The sequence below is a fragment of the Chelonia mydas genome, chromosome 9, assembly GCF_015237465.2.
Source record: "Chelonia mydas isolate rCheMyd1 chromosome 9, rCheMyd1.pri.v2, whole genome shotgun sequence".
Lineage (NCBI taxonomy): Eukaryota > Metazoa > Chordata > Testudines > Cheloniidae > Chelonia > Chelonia mydas.
In genome coordinates this window covers 56,136,045-56,153,944 of record NC_057855.1, presented here as the reverse complement: position 1 = coordinate 56,153,944, position 17,900 = coordinate 56,136,045, and the positions used below count along the sequence as shown (strand labels likewise).

Below are 17,900 nucleotides of genomic sequence, written 5' to 3'. Positions count from 1 at the left end.
TTATTTTGTACATCCTGACATATGTTGACAATTTGTGTTAAGTTATAAAGCTTCTTAATTCTCAACGTCTACTGTCACAGGGGCAGGAGGGGCGGTTCAGACAATTATGTGATGTCCTGGAGCTGTGAAAATTTAAATTGATAAAAATAGAAAAAAGCTTTAAAATAAATGGATTTGTTGAAATTATAAAAATAATTGAATTCTGCCAATCCTAGTTGTATTAGAGATGTTTCCTGGCCTTGAAGTAGCAAGAGACTTGGATAAGGAAGGTGCTTTTGCACCTGGATTCTGACTACTGATTTGTTCTTCATCCCTAAGACCTGGTGGCTCAAAGAGGAGAGAAGTTGGAGCTGCTGATAGACAAAACTGAGAATCTAGTGGATTCAGTAAGTACAGAGAGGCATAAGGGGAAGCGGGGGGCGGAGGTGGTGTGTACTGTATGCAGTAACCAGACATGCTGGTACCATATTAGTTATGAGGAAAAGCTGATATTATCCAGTGTGCAATGGGTGCAGGTGGAGCAAAGACCAGGCCCTAGAGCTGTACATCGTGCAAATATTGGGGCTTCTAGACTCTAAGCCCTTGTGTTTCTATTGTGACTGGCATGTCGTGTGTACAAGACACATGACTTTCTTTCAATCCCCCTCTAGACCTTACCTAGGCAACTTGGTTTCCAACAACAAGGCTGTATTCTGCTTGTGGCATAGCTAATTGTGCCCTCATTCCTTACTGCACTGTGTCTTCTGTTATTTGCCTCCAAGGCATACCAGTGCATGAGATGAGTCGGTGGAAACTGGATACCAGGCATGTAGACTTGTCTAAACTTTGTTCCCATTGGAGTAATGCCTGATTCCTACCTCCCTGGTGCTAGTTCAGTTAGGTGCTCCTTCTATGATAAGGAACCTTCCTGTATAAGTTGCACTCTTCCCCTTTCTTCCTGTCTGTGCACACAAGCCCCAGATGCCCACATGCCCTTCCTTCCTGCTTTCCAGTATGTAAGAGGAAACCTACAGTCTGGGTTTTCTTCATATTTTGGTTCCATGACATCTATGCTCTTCATTATAGAAACCTTAATTATGAAAACTCTCAGATCGACTGACTTCAGGCTAATTATGTGGAAGCCTTCTGGCCTATAATAGTGCTTTGGCTATTGAAAAGAAACAAGTTAGTGCTGCTAACACCCACGTAGCTCTGACCGGGTCCCCTAGAAGTTGTTCTTCACCTCTCAGAAATGTCAAGAAATGCCCTTCTGCATTTAAGAAAAGAAGGGAGAAGGGGAAATCATGCAAGGAGATTCAGAAAATTCACCTTGCTCCCAACAGAGGGTGTTGCTGAGTTTCCTATAGCTGGATTGCATTGGAAGCTGTTGCATGATCCTGTGTTGAATGTCCAGCATTCGCCAGCTCTTTTTCCATTCAGAAAGCTCTTTGCACGGGGATGTTTAGGGTTTTTTGTGCAAGAAATCATCTGATCTTAAAAGACAACAGGCTGCCATCCTGGGATGAAACCCTATGATTTGGAGAGTGGTGAGGTTCCGGATGACAGAGAGGCAGGATGGGAAAAAGGAATAAAGTGAAGACTTACCACAAGGTCAGAATAGCATAAATATTGGAGCTAAGCTTCAGGTTCTCAAAGGTCTCCAGTCAGCTCGGCCCGAAAGGGAGTTGGTATCGAAAGTTTCTCAGTTTGAAACCTCTCCTCCTAATATGTCTGTTTACAATGGTAAAACTGTGCACAATGCCCTCTCTACTACTGGATAGTAGGCCTGCAAATGGAACAGGGTAGATTAGCCTGGCTGTATGTGCAACACAGGACATGTGAACAGGCAGTGCATAGAGAAGCTGGAGGGTTGAGCAGAGGGGTGCCCATGTACAAGGCTAATTTTCAGCCCCACACAAGCTTTGATGTTGCCTCTTTAACTACTACTTCTGTGGAAGAAAACTAGTGCAGAAACTTGGGGCCCCAATCCTGTTGCCCACTGAGACGATCAGTGCTAAAGCATTGCAGGTACAGAGGCAGGAGTGGGAAGGGGCTCCCCTTCCTAGGGGAAGTGAAGGGGCAAAGCAAATAAGTGACTTACATCTCAAGGAGACAGAGGCCCCATACAACCTCCACTGGATGAAATGACCTGCTCTTCGGCAGTGGGAAGTATCCAGGTTTATTGTAAATGCTGATGGAGAGGTGTGGGTTGGGCACAGGGAATGCACCTCTTACACGCGCACACAGACTCATAGACTTTAAGGCCTAAAGGGCCATCATGATCAGGTAGTCTGACCTGCACATTGCAGGCCACAGAACCTCACCCACTCACTCCTGTAATAGACCCCAAACCTCTGGCTCAGTTACTGAAGTCTTCAAATCATGGTTTAAAGACTTCATGTTACAGAGAATTCACTGTTTACACTACTTTAAACCTGCGAGTGACCCATGCTGCAGAGGAAGGTGAAAAATCCCCACGGTCTACACCAATCTGACCTGGGGCAAAATTCCCTCCTGACCCCTGCGTGTGATCAAGATGCACCAGTCAGATACCTGCAAAAGAATTCTCTGTAGTAACTCAGAGCCCTCCCCAGCTAATCGTCCCATCACTAGCCATTGGAGATAGTTGCTGCTAGCAGTTGCAGACTGGCTACGTGCCATTGTAGGCAGTCTCATCATACCATCCTCTCCATAAACTTCCCAAGTTCAGTCTTGAAGCCAGTTAGGTTTTTTGCCCCTACTGCTCCCCTTGGCAGGCTGTTGGAGATTAGGTATTGGATCAGGAGGGATTTTGATGAAATCCAACTGGAGGACTAGGGCTGCTCACCTGGGCTCATGGACTAAGTGGGGGTTATCTTTCTCTCATAGTCTGTCACATTCAAAACTACCAGCAGGAACCTGGCCAGAGCCATGTGTATGAAGAACCTCAAGCTTACCATCATCATCACAGTAGTATCGATTGTAAGTTACTGGCCTTCATCCTCTGTCGTCTAAGGGTGTAACGCACATGCGCCTTTCTAAAGTGAGGCCTGGATGTTAGAAAATGTCATCCATGTCTGTTCACGGTAGCCCCCAAATAACCAGTGTCTCCAAGAAGGAACCCATTTACCACCATCACTATAAGGTTCTCTTCCCAAGGCTAGGAACCAACATTTCACTACCCTTTTTACGCTAGAGCTGTTTGGGAATTTTTCATCAATGATTTCCCAACAAAAAATGCCCTTTTCCCAAAAATATCTTCTGCAGAAAATTCATTTTGCCAAAAAATTCTGTTTTTCCATCAAGAAAATTGAAGTGATGGTTCCCTGGCTGGCTGCCCACCTGGAAAACTCTTGTCAATTACATTTTCTGCCTGCTAGTTCCAGGCCCCAGGAGTTAGGCGGCCAGCTCCTGGGGAGGGAAAGGCTTCCTTCAGGCAGGAAGCCAGACATTCCATTTTGGTTCTCTCAAAATGGAATTCTCTAAATCCCTTCCCACAAAAAAAGTTTCATTTTGACTTGTTCCATCCCAAATATGAAGGACCTTTTTCAAAAATGGGAAATTTTTTACAGGAAGGGATTTCTCTTTTCCAGCCATTTCTAGCTCTGCCCATAACGGTGTGCAGGGGTGATATCCTCTATCTTAATGTATCAGATGAGAAGGACAGGAAGTGTAGCATTCCAGAGGGTGTCCCATCGCCATTCTCTCTAGTTGTATATAGCCCTTTAAGGGAGGGCAGGGACATAGCTGTCTTGTTGATTCTTAAAATCTGAAGCGCTGGATTCACAGTATCTGGGGCCAGTGGAGACTTAAGTTTTAAGGAGTGCCTGTGCCCCCGTTGCTGACTCTTACTTGAAATAGCATTATGCCTGAGTCATGGCCTCTCCTCCTCCTCAGGTATTTACCCTCAAATGTTCTTGCTCTTAACATCTTTCATCTGAGGACCTCAAGGCATAATTGCAGGCGACATAAGGAGAGCTTTGCACCTGATGGAGCCTTGCATCACTCTGCAGAGCGAGTAGTGTTATCCCAGTGTTGCAGTTGGGGAAACTGAGGCAGATTTTCCCCGAGTCGTTGAATGCCAAAGGAGAAGTTGGTGGCAGAGACAGGAATAGTACCCTTGTCTTGGTTTCCAAACCTTGTACTAAGTACTTGACTGCTACACGCTGAGTGATAGGAAAGATTCTCTATCCATGTGACAGTGCTTTCTTCCTCCAGGTGGTCATCTACATCATTGTGTCGGCTGCCTGCGGGGGGCTTACGTGGCCCAGCTGTGTGCAGAAGTAAACAGATGGCCTGTGCTGATCAGCCAAGGATGAGAGCACATGAGCGTGTGCGAAGGAGCAACCCACAAAATAACTTGTCTTTCACTACTGACACATCATTCTTCCATCCTTCCAGGACTTCATACTTCTCTTTGCCTTATCACCCCCAGTGGCCCCAAGTCACTGCCTCAGTGCAGTTTCAGCCTCAACGAAGAGCTGTTTTAAAACTACTTGAAGGGATTTTGTTTTTGTTCTTTTGTCTTAACTGCAGTTTCTCAGCTGAGCAGGCAGTGAGGCTGGCTCCAGAGGGTATGTGCATGCTTCTCTGTGTGTGTATGTACAGCTTTGCACTTTAATGGAAGCGTGCTAAGCAGAGAACAGCATTGCTAGTGCCTCCATCTCTGCATGAGGAGTGGGGCTGGAGAGCTCAAGGTGGGTCAATGAAGGTAGGCAGAGTGATGAAAATCCATTTTGCTGCCACTATATTGGGATCTAATTAACATCTCCTCCCTACATATTTGGTCCACAAAGTGATGCATTATGTAGGGTTAAATGCTTGCTTGTTCAGGGGCCACTAATGCAAACATGGGTTGAGGTCACAAATAGAATGGCACAGTAGATGTTAAGATCCCTCAAAGGCATAGGCCCCTCCTGGAGACACACTCCCTCTTCAATATGGAACCCTTTTTTCCTTTGGGGAATCTCTTTGGACAGCTGTACAGATGGGTGGGGATTGAGTGGGCATGTTGAAATGACTCCTCTTTCACCCCGTCTTCTGCTCAGCTCCCCTACTTTGTGACTAAGTTGATAGAGTAAAGATGATGATTGTGATAAACTTGGCTGCTGTTTGTCATTGTATTTTAAGTATCGCTTCTGTCCTGTATGTTTAATCGTCCCCCACTCAAAATAAACTTACAGCACGTGCTTATTACTCAAGATGGAGGAGATGGAATTGGGGTGAAGCCTCTTTTCTAGTTTTCAAAGAGGATATGTGTTCTGAGTTCTATGAGGTGCCATGTACTTGCATTTCCATCCTGGTCAGATCCTTCCACGTTAAAGAAACAAACCACTGAAAACAGGTAACTGATGGTTCCTTCCCAGTTCTCAGTCTCACCTTGTGCTGGTCTGAAGGGAAACTCTTATCCAGATATGTATTCTAGATTCTTATCTGTGGTACTAAACACCAACATTAACAACCAAAGGCAGGGGTCCTTGACAAATATACTGCTATGAGAACCTCACAGGGCCAAAAATAGCGCCATAGAACCTTGTCCAGTGTCTGATGATAGCTTTGATTATAAACCTTTTGTCCTATCTGGACATCCTTATCTAAGGGTAGCCCTGTATAATTCATCAATAGCGAAATGGGGGTGGCACTGTCCAGTTATATACAGTGCAGATTTGTAAAATAGTGGCTTGAGGTCTGACCTAGGCAGTGTGTAAAAGGCTTGCTCACTCTTTATTGGTAAACTGTTCAATATTTCTTTTGAAAGAGCTCTGTTTCCTGTGGAGGGGATGGAGACAAAAGCAAATCCTCTGATAAATGAGAAATATGAGGTGGCTTAACACAAATATCAAACTCCTGGGTCCTAGAGTTTCCCACTGCTCAGTCACTGAGAAACTAACTCACACCTCCACCTTCTTAATAGTAGATGTGTGGGAAGAAGGGAGAGAGGCTTAATCCTAGTGGTTATTGCCGTGCCCTTAATCAGATGTGATGTACAGAACATCTTTTGCACTCTGGCCTTGAGGAGTTTATCCCTGAGGCCATTTAGTACTGGGTCCCCGTGAAACGGCACTGAAAACCAAATTGCCACCCCATCACATCCTTTGTACTGCTGCATGTTACACACGGATCTCTCAGTGGGTTCCATTCTGTAACAGTGCTCTAAATTAACATCCATGCATCCTCAGTAGGCCAAAATCTGACCCATGGTAGTTGGAAATTGGTAAGTAGTGTCTTCCTGCCATGCAAATAAACACGTTTGTGACCCTGTTCAGTCCAACTGGAGATACAAATGAACTTATCACTAAGAATAGAAGCAGTGCTGAGTTTATTGGAAACCCTCAATCGGTGAAATACTCATGGCTCATCTGGGAAGTGCAGGAGATAGGTCATCTCCTTCAAGCATGCACTACCGCCCACAATCAATGTGCAACTGTGCATGTTTTAAGGATTGATAATGTTACTGTTAATTTGTCTGTTTATGTACAAACACTTTTATATAAAATGATTTCCTTGTTTTAAAGAATGCAGTGAGGCATTACTGTAAAACAAAATTAACCTGTTCGAATAAATTTATTGTATGTCAAATGACCAGACTTTGTGAAGTTTTGTGAAGGGTAGCTTGGCATTAAATGGCTGCTCCCAACTCATGGTGGAGGAGCACCACTAATCTTAAACCCAGCAGTGTTCTGAAAAGTTATTTAAGACCCTGCGTAACCTAACTTGGTGTGCTTCTGAAATAGGCCAAATTACTAAAAGATACTTTAAATATATCAGCAGTAGTGCTGCCTGTCCTGATTAGACTGATTTAGTTTCTCCTGAGCAGCAAGAAAACTAGTCACTACCCCTGTGTAGACCCTTGCCTATAAAGCATATTATCCAAATCCTCCACTTGTGGAAGAGTTTGGTACATAGACTTAAATCAAGTAGAAAAACAGCTTCAAGAAAGCAGATTAAAACAAATCTGGACCATCTTTTTCTGTTTGCACAGCACCTAGCATAAGGGCTATAATCAGGGTTGTCTATCTGCATCTGCAATGCACTTTTGTGTAGCTATCCTCAGCATGACAGATGTTGCCCTCAGGAGCTACACTGGAATAAGCTGTCAGAAGTGAATTTTGTGGAGAACTCAGTAAAAAGCATGCAGAGATTCTTAATATGAATCTAAACCAACCATCCCCTTTTCATGTGTGAGAAGAAAGAGAAGAGGCTTAGCCCTTTCTGCTCAATCCCACAGCAAGACACTTCTTGCAGGTGGGAATGCAGCTCAAATCTTCAAGTAGAAGTATTCACCAGAGAAAGAAGGAACTGTTGTCAGATTATTCACTGCCTTGCACCTTAGTAATTTAACTCTGATGAAATGAGAACCATTGTTACACACACTCTGTACAGGTAATAAATAGCTAGATGTTGTAAGGTACCAGAGAATTGGGTCTTGCATATTGGTTGAAAGACATGTTGTCCTTAATGTTTGGAAACTGCATTATGTATCTTGTCTGAACTCTACAGTGAACTTTATTTTGCAGGCTACTCTAATTAAAATGCTAACTCTAGTCCAGGTTGATAAAGTATAGTGTTTTCCTACACATTAAATGTAACAAATATTGTTAATGGGCTGTTCTAAGTCCAAAACAAAGCCTGTTTACTAGAAAATACATGATTTTCCCCATAATTAATGCTTGGCTTGATATGAAATGCAAAAATGTCTGTGAGCTATCCCCTTTCATCTTCAAAACATCCTTTGCATAAAACATTCTATTTAATATAACTGATTTAAGCTAAATATCTTGCATGGCCTTCTAGTAGTGGTACCACTGATTCAGGCAGCTAAAGGAATGCTGCAGTAATTGCTTACTGTGGAGCTTGCTCTGCAGAAAGGATGTTAAACTGAGTTTTAAATACCTCATTTTTCCCTATCTCAAATTAGTATTTAAGATATATGAACCATTTGGGCTACCACTTAAGATTCCATCAGGAATCCACAACAGATTCAGAACAATTAAGTCACTAGAATTTACACTTTAAAGGGTGCTTACATTTAAAATGCCCCAAAAAGCCTGTGGGCCTCCAGCTCTAAAGGAAAATCCAAGTGCCAACGCTGAAAGCACTGGCTAAACTGACTTTATGCATGTGTAGCAGGCACTCAATATTTTCTACATGCCTGTGCCACCTGTGATTCAACATAGCTAATGCTACCGTTCTCTGGGTACGTTAAAACATCTTGTTTACTACAGTTTACCTTTACGAAGCACCTGCTCAGAGGGAAAATGTGTGGAACAGTTAGCTAAAAGAAGGTAGTAAAAAAAACAGCAGCCAGGATTTAAACTCCTCTTAGTTTTTTTTAAATGCACAGTGTGTGGCCTTCATCCTAATCTACGTTTTCTAGCCCAGTTTAATTTTGGTATAGCTAGGCAAGGAGCCTCAATCTCAATGACTAAATACTGATAAGGAACTGGAATATATCTAGTCCTTCCCCAGTGACTGAGCTAGCATGGGGAGAAGGAGCTAGTCATCAGCTGTCAGTCAATAAGTAAAGTACTCAAAGCCAAGTCAGCATTATTCCTTAAACCTCATCTTCAAAATGTTTTCTTACATTAGCTAATGAAACAAAAATAATAGACATGGCAGTTTTAGATAGTTTACCTTGCCCTGCTAACCTTAAAACAACTGCCTTCTTCAACAGGAGTAACATGTGAAAACTACCTTACCACTAGGTAACAGGTGGAAAGACAACACTTAGGAAAGAGACATCCAATTGGAGGTACCTCTTTAAATCTGAACAATTATGCTCTGAAGCTGGAGTCCTGGAGCAGCTGCCTTAAACAGTGAGCTGCAACCAATACCAAGGATTGCTCATCTTTCATTTTCCACCCTTCTATGTCCCCCTCCACAGCTGAGGGCATGCCAAACAGGCATAAATGAAGATATTATCAGGTACAGTACAACTAAATTTAGTGTGAGCTTGTGAGAGAAGTATTTCATGATATTGAAGGAGACTAGATTTAACTCCAGCCAGTCCAAGTAGTGTTTGGTGTTTTTCTACAGATTTAGACAGCCCACTTTAAAATGTCCAGAGTTTAAAAGTTCTCTAACCAAACAAAACTAGCTTCAGAAGCTGAGGGTTGGGTCAGTCCCCGAAGTATTTTGAACTAGTCCTTCAAAGCTTTGCAAGTATAAGTTCTCTCCAACTGCTGTTTATTAAAATCTCATTTCTAGTGCTTCTGTTAATCAAACTAATCTACCAATTCATACCTCCATCTGCTGATGTTGTATGGAAGGTCTTGTCCCTTCTTTAACAGTACTTGTAGAATCATAGAATATCAGGGTTGGAAGGGACCTCAGGAGGTCATCTAGTCCAACCCCCTGCTCAAAGCAGGACCGATCCCCAATTAAATCATGCCAGCCAGGGCTTTGCCAAGTCTGACCTTAAACTTCTAAGGAAGGAGATTCCACCACCTCCCTAGGTAACGCATTCCAGTGTTTCACCACCCTCGTAGTGAAAAAGTTTTTCCTAATATCCAACCTAAACCTCCACCACTGCAACTTGAGACCACTACTCCTTTTTCTGTCATCTGCTACCACTGAGAACAGTCTAGAGCCATCCTCTTTGGAACCCCCTTTCAGGTAGTTGAAAGCAGCTATCAAGTCCCCCCTCATTCTTCTCTTCCGTAGACTAAACAATCCCAGTTCCCTCAGCCTCTCCTCATAAGTCATGTGTTCCAGTCCCCTAATCATTTTTGTTACCCTCTGCTGGACTCTCTCCAATTTTTCCACATCCTTCTTGTAGTGTGGGGCCCAAAACTGGACACAGTACTCCAGATGAGGCCTCACCAGTGTCGAATAGAGGGGAACGATCACATCTCTCGATCTGCTGGCAATGCCCCTACTTATACATCCCAAAATGCCATTGGCCTTCTTGGCAACAAGGGCACACTGTTGACTCACATCCAGCTTCTCATGCACTGTAACCCCTAGGTCCTTTTCTGCAGAACTGCTGCCGAGCCATTCGGTCCCTAGTCTGTGGCGGTGCATTGGATTCTTCCGTCCTAAGTGCAGGACTCTGCACTTGTTCTTGCTGAACTTCATCAGATTTCTTTTGGCCCAATCCTCCAATTTGTCTAGGTCCCTCTGTATCCTATCCGTACCCTCCAGCGTATCTACCTCTCCTCCCAGTATTTACCTCTCCTCCCATCCTCCAGATCATTTATGAAGATATTGAACAAAACCGGCCCCAGGACCGACCCTTGGGGCACTCCACTTGATACCAGCTGCCAACTAGACATGGAGCCATTGATCACTACCCGTTGAGCCCGACAATCTAGCCAGCTTTCTATCCACCTAATACTCCATTCATCCAGCCCATACTTGTTTAACTTGCTGGCAAGAATACTGTGGGAGACAGTGTCAAAAGCTTTGCTAAAGTCAAGGAACAACACGTCCACTGCTTTCCCTTCATCCACAGAGCCAGTTATCTCGTCATAGAAGGCAATTAGATTAGTCAGGCATGACTTGCCCTTGGTGAATCCATGCTGACTGTTCCTGATCACTTTCCTCTATGTGCTTCAGAATTGAGTCCTTGAGGACCTGCTCCATGATTTTTCCAGGGACTGAGGTGAGGCTGACTGGCCTGTAGTTCCCAGGATCCTCCTCCTTCCCTTTTTTAAAGATGGGCACTACATTAGCCTTTTTCCAGTCGTCCGGGACCTCCCCCGATCGCCATGAGTTTTCAAAGATAATGGCCAATGGCTCTGCAATCACATCCGCCAACTGCTTTAGCACTCTCGGCCCCATGGACTTGTGCACATCCAGCTTTTCTAAATAGTTCCGAACCACTTCTTTCTCCAGAGGGCTGGTCACCTCCTCCCCATGCTGTGCTGCCCAGTGCAGTAGTCTGGGAGCTGACCTTGTTCGTGAAGACAGAGGCAAAAAAAGCATTGAGTACATTAGCTTTTTCCACATCCTCTGTCACTAGGTTGCCTCCCTCATTCAGTAAGAGGCCCACACTTTCCTTGACTTTCTTCTTGTTGCTAACATACCTGAAGAAACCCTTCTTGTTACTCTTAACATCTCTTGCTAGCTGCAAGTCCAGGTGTGATTTGGCCTTCCTGATTTCACTCCTACATGCCCGAGCAATATTTTTATACTCATCCCTGGTCATTTGTCCAATCTTCCACTTCTTGTAAGCTTCTTTTTTGTATTTAAGATCAGCAAGGATTTCACTGTTAAGCCAAGCCGGTCACCTGCCATATTTACTATTCTTTCTACACATCAGGATGGTTTGTCCCTGTAACCTCAATAAGGATTCTTTAAAATACAGCCAGCTCTCCTGGACTCCTTTCCCCCTCATGTTATTCTCCCAGGGGATCTTGCCCATCAGCTCCCTGAGGGAGTCAAAGTCTGCTTTTCTGAAGTCCAGGGTCCATATTCTGCTGCTTTCCTTTCTTCCTTGTGTCAGGATCCTGAACTTGACCATCTCATAGTCACTGCCTCCCAGGTACCCATCCACTTTTGCTTCCCCTAGTAATTCTTCCCAGTTTGTGAGCAGCAGGTCAAGAAGAGCTCTGCCCCTAGTTGGTTCCTCCAGTACTTGCACCAGGAAATTGTCCCCTACATTTTCAAAAACTTCCTGGATTGTCTGTGCACCGCTGTATTGCTCTCCCAGCAGATATCAGAGTGATTGAAGTCTCCCATGAGAACCAGGGCGTTCTCCATTTTCTGTATTACTTCAGACTATCAAATGTACTTGCATGCAACTGCCAGTATTTAATAATACAAAGCAACCTGGATTACTTGGTAGCTGGTACAAGCAAACTAAATATTTTAATACATGTAAATAAATACATCTAGGAACAAAGCATATAGGCCAGTTATGGGAGACTACCTTTGGATGCAATGACTGAAAAAGATTTTGGTGGTCTTGGAGTCATTGTGGATAGCTCTCTGATAACATCCACTCAATGTGCAGCGGCAGTCAAAAAAGCTAACAATGCTGGGAATCATTAGGAAAGGCATAGATAAAACAAAATATCATAATGCTGCTCCATAAATCCATGGTACACCCACACTGAATACTGTGTGCAGATGTGGTTACCCTATCTCAAAAAAGATGTATTGGAAAAGGTACAGAAAAGGGCAACAAAAATTATTAGGGGTATGGAACAGTTTCCATATGAGAGATTAAGACTGGGATTTTCAGATTGGAAAAGAGGTGACTATGGGGGGCTGGGGGGTAATGATGATGACTAGTGTGGAGAAAGTAAATAAGGAGATGTTATTTACTCATAACACAACAACTAGAGATCACCAAATGAAATTAATAGGCAGTAGGTTTAAAACAAACAGAAGTATTTCTTCACACACCCACAGCCAACCTGTGGAACTCTTTGCCAGAGGATGGTGTGAAGGCCAAGCCTTTAACAGGGTTCAAAAAAGACCTAGATAAATTAATGGAGGAGGGGCAGGGATGGTGTTCCTAGCCTCTGTTTGCCAGAAGCTGGGAATGGATCACTTTATGATTACCTGTTCTGTTCATTCCCTCTGAAGCACCTGGCATTGGCCACTGTCAGAAGACAGGATACTGAGCTAGATGGACCTTTGGTCTGACCCAGTGTGTCTGTTCTTAACTGTCTGGCTGTTAACAGCAGAATAGGAGGTCACAGTGCAACACTGCCTAAAAGGGCTGCCGTGATGCATAAATGGGAACCTCAAGTGTGAGTAGGAAGATTTTACCTCTGTATTTGGTGCTAGTGCAACCACTGCTCAAATAGTATGTCCACAATTCAAAAATGATGTTGATTAAACTGGAGAGGGTTCACACAAGAATGACCGAAGGATTACAAAAGCTGTTTTATAGTGACTGAGCTCCTTATAGTTTAACAAAGAAAAGGTTAAGGAGTGATCTGATTAGTGTACAAGTATTTACAGGGGGAACAAATATTTAAGGCTCTTCAATCTAGCAGTGAAATGTATAACAATCCAATGGCTGGAAGTTGAAGCTAGGCAGATTTGGACTGGAACGAATGTGTACATTTAACAGTGAAAGTAATGAACCAAGGGGTCATGGATTTTTAAAAATAAGATTGGGTGTTTTCCAAAATAATTCTGAGTATATCTTTAGAAAGTTTTATTGCCTGCGTTTACAGGTTGTCAGGCTAGATTATCACAATGATCCCTTCTGGCCTTGGAAGCTATGAATATATGCTTCTGCAGTTTATCACAGTCACCTCACCCTGCAATCAGGGTTGATTCCTGCAGAAACAGTAGGAGAGAATGATTCCAGGCCCCCATTTTGTTAACTTTCCCTTACAAATAACTTGGATTCATATGTTTCTCTGAAGTTTTCTAAAATGACATTCCAGTTTATTTAAGGCTTCAGAGTGAGTGTGAATGTATCATCAATTTTTAATCTACCTATATGTAATTACTAAATAGAAGCCTGTAATGCAAATAATAGACAGTAAAAGTTTTCTGTAGTGGTTAACCTACGTGTTTCTGAAAATAATTAAGGCCTGAGATCTATGAAAGTGGAGATTTTGTCCCTCTGCCCACTAACTATTTTTATAAAAATAATACCAAAAAGTTCATTAAAGACGCATTATTTTTATTAAACTACAATATCAAATCACATTGATGGCAGGGAGAACAGCACTGTGCTCTATTACCAGTGCATATTTCAGAAAATATGATTGAATCAGTGGTCTCCATAGTTTAAAATGGGTCCCTGTCCTCAGCAAACAGATTCCTTCGTATGAAAAAAATGCAGTAGAAAAGCTTTATACAAAACTAATAAAGGGCAACTGTTACCAACTGGGAATGGGTAAAGTAGATCGTGGAGAGAATCACTTCAAGTGCAATAGCTTCTCTCCAATATACAAGGGGAGGCCATTCAGTACCGACTCACCTGTAGTAGTTCAGTTTACCAATGTTTGGTATTTCCTCGTGAAGTTATGGAACACAGCAAATACTGAAATGTGATAGTTTTTAAGTAGCACCCATTGAAGTGTGACTGCCTGTTCATAAACCCACACAAATATTGTGTACTACTCCTTCATCTGTGAACTTACACTTGGTGATGCACACACTAATACAAACGTCTTTTTGAACTGTACTACTGAGTTATAAAAAGCTGCTTCATCTTCGAGAAGAAACATTCTCTACAGGAACAAGTAAAAAAAAAAAAATCTGAATTTCAGGCAAAAGTTAGTTTTTTTTTTAAATTCACCTGGTATAAACAACACATTTTCTAACATCTATACAGCTATTTCTCTAATATCCAAACAACTGCTTTACAACAAAGAAGCACAGTGGGTTGAAATTTCTTGATGGCACAAACATGACCACCTGTGCCCTTCCAAGCAAATTTTCCCATGAACAGATCATATTGAATCTCAGTCACCATCTCTTCCAACAACACACTGCTGGTCTGGTAGAAGTTTGTACTAGAGATACAAAGGCTAGAGTCAACCAGTCTTCATCTGATGTTTTTCAGACTTCAGTAGTATATTCTGAACAGTAGGAACACAGTAAAGAAAAAGTTGTCCATTTCTACCATTAAGAGACCAAGCTCTTGGTAAAATAAATGAAGGCAAGGGGGTCATTTGCATTCAAAAGATGGGGAAAACATACAAGTCAGTCCTACGTGATGAGTCTGGGGCAAGGTGTATTTTAAAATAATGTTCTCATGCCCAGCCAGCTGGGGGTCTGCTTCATACAGATGTTTGGCAGTTTATCAGCTTCTCTGGGTTGGCTTAGTAACACCCATCCTTCCAGGAATCATCAGCAGTTGTCTGACTGGTCTTTGCTGACTGAGGAAATCTATTTTAAAAATACAAAAAAGCCAACATCAGACAGACTGATGCATTGGGGTACATTTAAAAAAAAGAGCAACAAGAAATGAAATGCTCATTAAAGCATGAGAAACATGCCAGAGAAACATTAGTGCGCCAAGCCTTGAGACTGAATGCTGATATTTTTGCTTTTACAAAATCCATTTGTTATCACAGAATTTTAGCACCTGCCCTACAGTCATGTCTTAAAATCCATAGTTCCCTGTTACACTCACACCCATGAATACCAACTATTAAAGGCAGCCCCGTGTTCTGAGGCATGCTAGTGCAAGAGACAGGAAACTGCAGCAGACTCAGGTAATGTTGAAAAAGGCTTTAAAGTTAGACATAACAGCAGCCATGGTCCATCTAGCCCAGTATCCTGTCTTCCAACAGGGGCCAGTACCAGACGCTTCAGAGGGAATGAACAGAACAGGCAATCAAGTGATCCCCCTATCATGCAGTCCCAGCTTCTGGCAGTTAGAGGCTTAGGACAACCAGAACATGGGACATCTTGACTAATAGCCATTAATGGACTTATCCTCCACAAACTTATCTAAATTTTTTTTTAACCCAGTTATGGTTTGGCCTTCACAACACCTCCAGCAATGAATTCCACAGGTTGACTGTGCATTGTGGGAAGTAGTACTTTCTTCTGTTTGTTTTAAAACTGCTGCCTATTAATTTCATTGGGTGACCCCTGGTTCTTGTGTTATGTGAAGGGGTAAATAACACTTCCTTATTCATTTTCTCCTTTATCAACACCAAAATTCAGACAATTGTGGGTTAATTTGTTACTTTAACATCTAATATCATGAACTGAAAGATATCAGAGAAAAATATTTGTGTTCTCTCTCTCTATATATATACACGTATACACACAGTAAACACTTTGTGCCTGATTAATTTCATTGTTTCTCTCATTGGTGTGAATTTCTCCACTGTAAAAGCCTATTATTTTTTAGACACATTTTTAAAAAATTGTAAGTCTCAAAAATTAGTCAACAGGGATTTGGGGGCAGGCATAGTACCTAGGAAATTGGGGGGGGGGGAGGGGGGAAGGGAGGAGGAGGAAGGGGCATGGCAGAAGCGTTACTTTACTTTGGTTGGGATTTTTTTAAAAAGCACTCAGCATTGGCTACAGTGGAAGAAGACGAACAGTAAAACTCCCAAGTTACCCTTTAAGGATAAGCATGAGTAATATAATCAGTACAGTATCCCCTACAATTATTTATTTTGAGAATAAGTTGTTTATTTTACTCAGACCCTAAATTTTCAATGTGCCACAGATTTACATTGACAAAGTATAACGACCCTGTAGATGTCACACAAGATATGAGGTTTTGGCAACTGTGTAGAGGACAACTGAGGATTTGGCACATAGGAAAGCATGGGAGATGGTCTGGACTATGGAATAAGCACATTTAGACAGACTTCCTACTAAAATGATAAACTGTGACTAGTTCCTGTTCACAGTTGTCATAATTAGGGTTCACAGTTGTCATAGCTCTATTTCAAAAATCTGAAGTAATAAGTAAGTCCCATTAAGATGAAAGGGGGTAGTTATACCTTTCTGAGCTGTCTCCGCTTTTCTGCAGACTTCAGGAAGTCAGCTCAGCATAGCTTTACACAGCTGCAATTGGAAGATTATCTTAGATGCTGTAAGAGCTAGGAAATTTTAAAAGCCTAAACAATTCTGGGGTAAGAGGTGAACTCTGTTGCAATTTCAACAGCTGCAGGATCAGAACACATGGAGGCCCTGGTTAAAGTATATAAATAAAGATTATATAATATTCCATTTTTGTTCCAGCTGTATTTTGGTTTTCATTCACATGTGAATGCTATTCTCCATTCTATCTCTGCTTCATGTGAAAGACAAGATTACAAACACAGAAACTTGCCAGTTGAGTTCTTCAGAGACATAGGGCCAGTCTATCCATTGCCCTATACTTTATATAGCCATTTACACCAGTGCAGAATGGGAATGACACTACTCAGTCAGAATGGTAGCATTTTACACCCACTTTGCACTGGTGTAAATGGCTACAAAAGGTTCAGAATAATGGAGAAATGAGGTCACCCAAAGGCTGTTTTGGATTTTAATAGCCTCCTAGTTAATAAGAACAGATTGGTACAAGAAACCAGGAGAGAAGTAAGAAAGTTACCAGTATTGCAGCGCTTGTTTTGAGGGAAACACTTTGCAGGATTATGAAGGCACTTTAAATGTTAAAGTATTTTTAATGTACGGCCTACATTTAACCTTAGTGTCCCATTAAGCAAGATAAGAAGCTATTTTAAAAATGTGAGCTTTCCACTGAGGAGAGAACACATTAGTGATGGCCCCCAGCTGCACCCTTCATCAGGGAAACTGTATGGTCTAGTCAGTGAATAGAACAGCTTGGATTCAAGAGATCTGAGTTCTCTTCCTCGCTCTGGCCACTGACTCAGTGATGCTCAGCAAATAATTTCACCTCCGCCTGTGAAATGTGTAAATTAAGCTGATCCCAACTCCAACTGAATACTGAAGTCACTATGTCACATCACAAAGTGAAGGAAGAATCTATTTGATTTTCTGCCATCCATAGAATTCTCTCAAGCATTGCTCCCTGCAGTCATAATTAGCAAGGAGAGTTTCTCAGGTTACTAGAATCATAAAATATCAGAGTTCAAAGGGACCTCAGGAAGTCATCTAGTCCAACCCCCTGCTCAAAGCAGGACCAATCCCCAATTTTTGCCCCAGATCCCTAAATGGCCCCCTCAAGGATTGAACTAACAACCCTGGTTTTAGCAGACCAATGCTCAAACCACTGAGCTCTCCCTCCCCCTTTCCTTCCTACCTACTCAAAAGGAAATTTGTATGGGCAGAAATAGGACAAAGAGGAGATAGTTGACTTCTCTGTTTACCTTTTTGGTGACAAGAGATTATTTCTCTCAACACAATATGCACACTCATTTTGTATTATTGCTAATGGTGAAATTTAGAGCCCAGCTGCTCCAATGCATTAAACATAAGCCCTTGCTTTCACCCAGTTGTGTGGCTCTTTAAGAAGTTGCCGAAGTGGCATATATGTATAAGAGAGATGTGTTAAAATTAGGGTTGTCAAGCAATTAAAAAAGTTAACTGCG

At 42.3% G+C, this 17,900-nt stretch overlaps 2 protein-coding genes across 13 annotated transcripts in view; one reads left to right on the top strand and one right to left on the bottom strand.

The window, feature by feature from the left end:
- The window catches only part of VAMP7 (vesicle associated membrane protein 7), a 52,146-nt gene extending 45,609 nt beyond the window's left edge, over nt 1-6,537 (top strand). For 6 of the 8 annotated variants that reach the window (XM_043522910.1, XM_043522911.1, XM_037908314.2 and 3 more), the window contains 3 exons: nt 319-386; nt 2,848-2,940; nt 4,177-6,537. In XM_043522910.1, coding sequence (XP_043378845.1) covers nt 319-386; nt 2,848-2,940; nt 4,177-4,245 — 230 coding nt within the window. In that variant the 3' untranslated portion in view covers nt 4,246-6,537. The remainder of the gene's footprint in view (nt 1-318; nt 387-2,847; nt 2,941-4,176) is intronic. The other 2 variants (XM_043522908.1, XM_037908316.1) reach the window with 1 other exon arrangement.
- A 6,991-nt stretch (nt 6,538-13,528) lies between these two features.
- LOC102941814 (SLAIN motif-containing protein-like) overlaps nt 13,529-17,900 on the bottom strand; it is a 66,364-nt gene continuing 61,992 nt past the window's right edge. For 3 of the 5 annotated variants that reach the window (XM_027830951.3, XM_027830952.3, XM_027830953.3), the window contains one exon: nt 13,529-14,763. In XM_027830951.3, coding sequence (XP_027686752.2) covers nt 14,697-14,763 — 67 coding nt within the window. In that variant the 3' untranslated portion in view covers nt 13,529-14,696. Of the gene's footprint in view, nt 14,801-16,343; nt 16,408-17,900 lie in introns of all 5 variants that reach the window. The other 2 variants (XM_037908123.2, XM_043522907.1) reach the window with 2 other exon arrangements.